Source organism: Sarcophilus harrisii, chromosome 4, assembly GCF_902635505.1.
Source record: "Sarcophilus harrisii chromosome 4, mSarHar1.11, whole genome shotgun sequence".
Taxonomy (NCBI): domain Eukaryota; kingdom Metazoa; phylum Chordata; class Mammalia; order Dasyuromorphia; family Dasyuridae; genus Sarcophilus; species Sarcophilus harrisii.
In genome coordinates this window covers 457,527,029-457,532,625 of record NC_045429.1, presented here as the reverse complement: position 1 = coordinate 457,532,625, position 5,597 = coordinate 457,527,029, and the positions used below count along the sequence as shown (strand labels likewise).

At 52.3% G+C, this 5,597-nt stretch overlaps 1 protein-coding gene across 1 annotated transcript; it reads left to right on the top strand.

Annotated features, from left to right (window-relative positions):
• The first annotated feature begins 405 nt into the window (after positions 1–405).
• On the top strand, positions 406–4,879 carry LOC116423676 (leucine-rich repeat flightless-interacting protein 2-like). Its single transcript, XM_031968773.1, has 5 exons — positions 406–606; positions 734–783; positions 2,471–2,588; positions 3,583–3,662; positions 4,712–4,879. The coding sequence occupies exons 1-5, from the start codon at positions 555–557 to the stop codon at positions 4,877–4,879; spliced, it is 468 nt and encodes a 155-aa protein (XP_031824633.1). The 5' UTR covers positions 406–554.
• The last annotated feature ends 718 nt before the right edge of the window (positions 4,880–5,597 follow it).

The following is a 5,597-nucleotide window of genomic DNA, read 5'->3' as shown; positions in this document are numbered from 1 at the left end:
ACGTGGAAGTGATGGGGGCTGCCCTGCCATCTCACAGGGCTGGTGTGAGGGGGGGGATGCTCGGTATAAAGGCACCATAGGTGAGATTATTCTTATAGAGAGCTGGACCACTGCTGTTCTTCTGTTCCAATGTACTGGGTTCTTGGGTGGCTGGGGGATAGAAAGCCAGCCTTGAGTCCTGGAAGTCTGGGGTCCAGTCTCAGCTCCCACACATCCTGGCTGCGCGACCCCCAGGCAAGGCCTTTCCTCAGTGCTGCGGCCTGATGAGAAGGCGTCAGCCCCCAGGCCATGAAATCCCAGCTCGACACAAATAGCAAAGACACCCTGAAAGCTCCAATTATTGTGAGGGGGGGGGGCTGATGGGGGAGAGCAGCCGCCCGAGGGGGCCCAGTGGGATCCCAAGGGCCTTTTCTCCTTTCCTGATGACATTAAACCATGAAGCTTGTGAGATTTTGTGTTGCAGTTGTGTCTGGCCCTAGAATACTTGCATGCTAACCCTAACGTAGAAGACTAGCCTGTGTGCTGCAGCTGGATGCTGCCCTCGCGTGTCCAGCATGTTCGGGAACGTACTGCCCCCCCATCCTGTCTGTGACTCCATTCACCGTGGTATGTGCACCCTAACTCCTTTACACAGTCGCTAACTGCATGCTCACTCGTTCCCATTTTTGCCTTCTCTGTGCCCAGCGGGGTGACTCGGCATTGACACCTGTGGTTTTTCCCTCTTCCTTTTTAGACATTAGGCTGAAAAACCTTGTTGATGAACGAGAATGCTTGTTAGAACAGGTAACCCGGCATTTTCTATTACTCCGTGTGTTTCTCGCCCCCCCCTGTCTCTCTTCCATCCTCACCCCAAACAGAGACCAATAACCCGCTTCGGGTGGAATAAAACTGGCTGCTGCTCCCCGGTGTAAGTATTCCCAGAACTGTATCCCCCAACACTCTGTGCTCCAAAAGCCGGAGTGACGTCCATCCATCGGCAGGTCCAGGCGGCATTCCCGAGTCTGCCTGTCGGCTCTGGATGAGTGCCTGGAAGGGCTGCCCTTTTTTGAACAACCCCGGGGGTCCCCACTGGCCCACTCAAACAGCCTTATTCTGAACCCGCCCCAGACATACGGTTTACTTCCTAATAAAAGACCGACAGGAGAAAATTTCATAATCTCCCCCCAACGATTCACTCCAGTGATTAAAGCCCCTCAGTCTCAGAAATTCCGTATGTATGTGTGTGACTGTGTGTACGTGTATATGTGTGAGTGTGTGTGTACAACCCATCCAAATAAGTGTCTTTGAAGTTTTCTATACAAGAGACATTTCTGAGAACGCAGACTCTTCATCACCATAATCGGTGACATAACAGAGAAGAACCCTTGGAAGTTCATTGAGATCATGGCCCTTCTGAGTTTGGAGAGAGATTTCCCCGGCATTAACGAGGCAGAACTGAGGGAGATCAGAGCATCCGGAGTCCTCCCGGGCTCCTGGCTGCCTTTGTGGCTTTGGCCAGTCCCTTTATTTTGTTCTTCCTCCTCCTGTCTCAGCTTCCTCCTTGGCAGAGGGGGATGTTGCCCTAACAAAGCCCCCCAGGTTCCTGTTCAGCACAAGGCCTGTGCTCCCCCGTCCTGCTCTGGACTATCGTTTGGATGCCCTCAGCATCCAATATCATCCGAGCACTCAATGTGTACAGACCAGCCAGTCACGTGGCTTGGACTTGAGACGTGGGAACTCCGAGCCCCATCTCCAATGGCCAAATTAAGCCTCTACACAAAAGGGCAAAGGTCCCTTCCCTACATCTTAGCAAAGGTGTCCTTCAGTGACCGATCTATAATTGAGCAGCAGATTTCTTTGCAGAAGCTGGGATTTCTACCAAGGGATCGTAGTTAATGCAAAGCATGTGTCTGTGTGTGGATATGTACACGTGTGAATGTCTATACCCACATATATGTATATCATGATTAGACACATTATCTACAGGGGTGGGGGCTCAAAGGGGCCCGTCTCATGGTCCTCTGCTTAGTAAATAAAGTGCGTGGCGGATCCATAACCCCCTCAGTATCACAGGCAAACCAGACTATTTTATTCACTCTCCAATTTATGAGGATTTCGTTCAATCAGCTTTGCTAATAGGCTCTCCCCCCTCCCTCCCCAGAGTGAGTCTTCATCTGTGGCCAGAGATTCAGAGAGAAGATTTCCTTTGTTGTACCGAATCTTAAGAAGAATATTGATTGGCTTTATTTATAAAAGACAAATTCTGGGGCTACATTAATTTATAGTTTTTCCAAGCTTGTAGCATGTTAGATTGAACTGAGTTCCATGAAATCTGGAAGTGAAACTAGTTATTAAGTCCTATCGTAGCAAGATTGACCAATTTGGCTCTGGATTGGATACACTAAACTTACCTATCTTTTTTATTGAATCTCAAGTGTGTTGATTGAATTTTGATATGAAAAAATTAATGGATGGATTTGGGGTTTTTCAGATTAAAAAACTGAAAGGGCAGCTGGAAGAGAGACAGAAGAACGGCAAGCTAGAAAATGTGAGGTCTGAAGAAGACATCTTGGAAAATGGGACAGATATCCACGTACTTGATCTACAAAGTAAATAGCGGTTTTTCTTTAGCTAAAATCCCTGTCTGTGGGATCGGGTTGCTCTTGAGCTCTTGGAAGTTTTAAAGGAGAGTTCTGGGCCCCTCAAAAAAGGCCTTGCAGTTGAGAAAGAATCCCTGACTTAGAGTATCTTCTGGGCAGCCAAACTTGGCTGGGCCTTGTTTTATAAGAAGTTCTCCAGGCCCTGGGCATGTCCTTGGGGTACCGCTGTGTGAACAAAAAGTAATCAGATTAGCCCACTCAGCAAATCCAACAGGGAAACTGTAATGCACACGGAGACCCTGCAGACAGAACAATCCTTCACAAACTCTTCCATGGGAAATCTCTCCTTGGACAGTGGGAGGACGTGATCCCTATATGATGTTCAGGGACGGCTACCAGAGCCTCCCAGACTGGGGAGACGGCTCCCTCTTGCTTTCTTCATAATGAGTCCCAGGTTCTATTTTGGAAAATGGGACCATCTGCCTGAAGATGATGGATCTATAGATCCGTTGGTGTTCTCACCTTTTCCTGAGAAGGCAGGGAGGGTGTGTTCTCACCTTTTCCTGACTTCTCAGGGGGGGGAGAGCACCAAAGGGAGGGGGAAGCCAGACCAGACATTGTCAGCAGGTTCCCTCTGGGCTGAAGGGGCAGAAGGGTCTTATACCTCACCCAGAGTTCCCCCACTATCTGTGGCCCTCTACACAAAGCCCCAAAACAGTGTCACAAAGAGTCACCGTAACAATGGAACAACAAAAATATAATGGAAAGAGGGTCTGACTTAGAATCAGCCAGCCCCGGCCTCACCTGGTGCCTGCAGGATGCATCACTTCCCTGCCCCCAGAGGCCCCTGGGGTCCCCGACGTCCAGCCCCCGCACTCGCATCCGCCGGTTCTAGAATCAGAGGTCACTCTGACCCGGAAACAAACGTGGGCCCCAGGGAAGCAGGGGGGCCGACCGACTATAAGTTCTATGGGGTTAACATGGTTTCTTTCTCTTCCCGCAGGGGACGCCAACAGACAGATCAGTGACCTCAAATTTAAACTTGCCAAGTCTGAGCAGGAGATAACTGCGTTGGAGCAGAACGTACGTGTGTGTGCGGAGCGGGACGGTCGGGCCGGCTCTGGCCTCCGTCAGCCTGAAAGAGCCGAGAAAATAGGACAGTTTCCTTTTGTGAAAATATATTTTAGCCAGAAATACATCTCCAGGAGGTGGCGGTCCAGGAGCCGGGTCCCCTGGGGGAGGATGGTCACCGTTAGTCACCATCAGAGTCCAGTGAGGGAATCCCCTTCAGTAGAGCCACCAGAAGAGGACCTGGCCCCATCGGTGCCCCAGAGCAGCTGCCACGGGGAAGGGGCTAGAGGGGTGGCCCCCCTCCCCTCTGCCCAGTTATGTGGGAGAAGGCAGAACAGCCTTCCCCTCACACGTTCCAGCCAGACAAATTTCCAAAGAGCTTTTACTAACAAAACTAATAGGAAACAGCTAGGAAATGTTTACAGAGCCCAAGTTGCTAATCCACACATCTGGCCATAGATGGAGCTGGCTGGAACATTTAAAGGTTACACTGGGTCCTCAGCCCTTTTGTCTGAGGGACATTGCTCTCCAACACATACACACAAAATCTCTGTCTCTTTCTCTCTGTCTCTGTTTCTGTCTCTGTCTCTCTCTGTCTCTGTCTCTCTCTGTCTCTGTCTCTCTCTGTGTCTCTCTCCTCTCTCTTTCTCTCTGTCTCTGTCTCTCTCTGTCTCTCTCTCTCTGTCTCTTTGTCTCTCTGTCTCTCTCTCGCCCCTCCCCCTCTCTCTTGCCCCTCCCCCTGCCAGGCTCAGGCTCACCAGGACCTGGCTGCTCCCATACTTTGGAGGAGAGGGATTCACGCACTGCCCTCTCCCCTGCCTCTCTGCCCTCTGACCCTGACACTTCACCCACCTATGGAGACTTCTCCCAGAATGCCCCAGCTCACTCAGGAGACTGATTGGTCGACTCCTAGATGGTCGACTCCCATGTCGGGGCCTGTCTAAAATGCGGGCACTGGTCAGGACGCGGGGGCCCCAGCAAAGGCCTGCATAAAGCCCACACAGAATAAAGGGGCTCCCTCCGGTGGGCCTCGAGACCTCAGGTTGGTTTTTCCCCCTCAGGTCATACGGTTAGAGGGGCAGGTATCTCGCTACAAGTCAGCTGCTGAGAACGCAGAGCGGGTGGAGGATGAGCTGAAAGCAGAAAGCAAACCAAAGAGGTGGGGGGGTAGCCCAGAGGGGCCCAGCCCGGGGCCCTGGCTTGAGGGGCACGACTCCTGGACCCCTTAAGGGGCCAAACTGCCATTCGTGTCATCCCTGGGAGGAAGCCCCCGGGCAGCCCAGGGAGGGCTTACTGCTTGTTGACTGACGCAGGAAGAGATTCAGGAAGGATGTATCTAGTAGAGGACCAGTGGGGATGGGAGAGAGGGGGCGCCAGGCTGGAGATTTCATGGGGTAGGGGCCCCCCATCTGCCAGTGTGGGCCATTGGTTGTTCTGCAACGTCTCTTGGTTGCCCGGGACACTAAGTGACCTATCCAGGGCCACATGGTCAGCATGGGTCAGAAACCAGACTTGAACCAGGCCTCCCTGTATGGAAATATTAAGTGAAAAATGAAGGACCCCGGAGGTAAGCCCTGGCTCTTGCTGGGAAGGTGCTTCGAGGGCTTGCAAATAAAATCCACCTCATGATGCCCAGGCAGAGTGAAAGGTTCTGTGCTCAGGATCAAAGCACCGGCAGCTACTAAGCGCTGGTCTGGGCCAGGTTCTGGGGCTAGAGACAATGGCGAACCTGGCCTTGCCTGCCCTCAGGCAGGTGACCAGCAGAGACCGGTGGTCGCAGGTTAGTTTGCTCCAAGCTGAGATTGGGGTTTGGAAGCAGCTTCATGCAGGAGGGAAATGCTTAAATCGAGGAAACCCAGGATTCCGAGATGGGGGAGGGGGGGGGGAGAGGGACAGGGGAGGAGCTTCCCGAGGACCAGGAGGGGGCAACCTGCCTGAGCAGAGAGT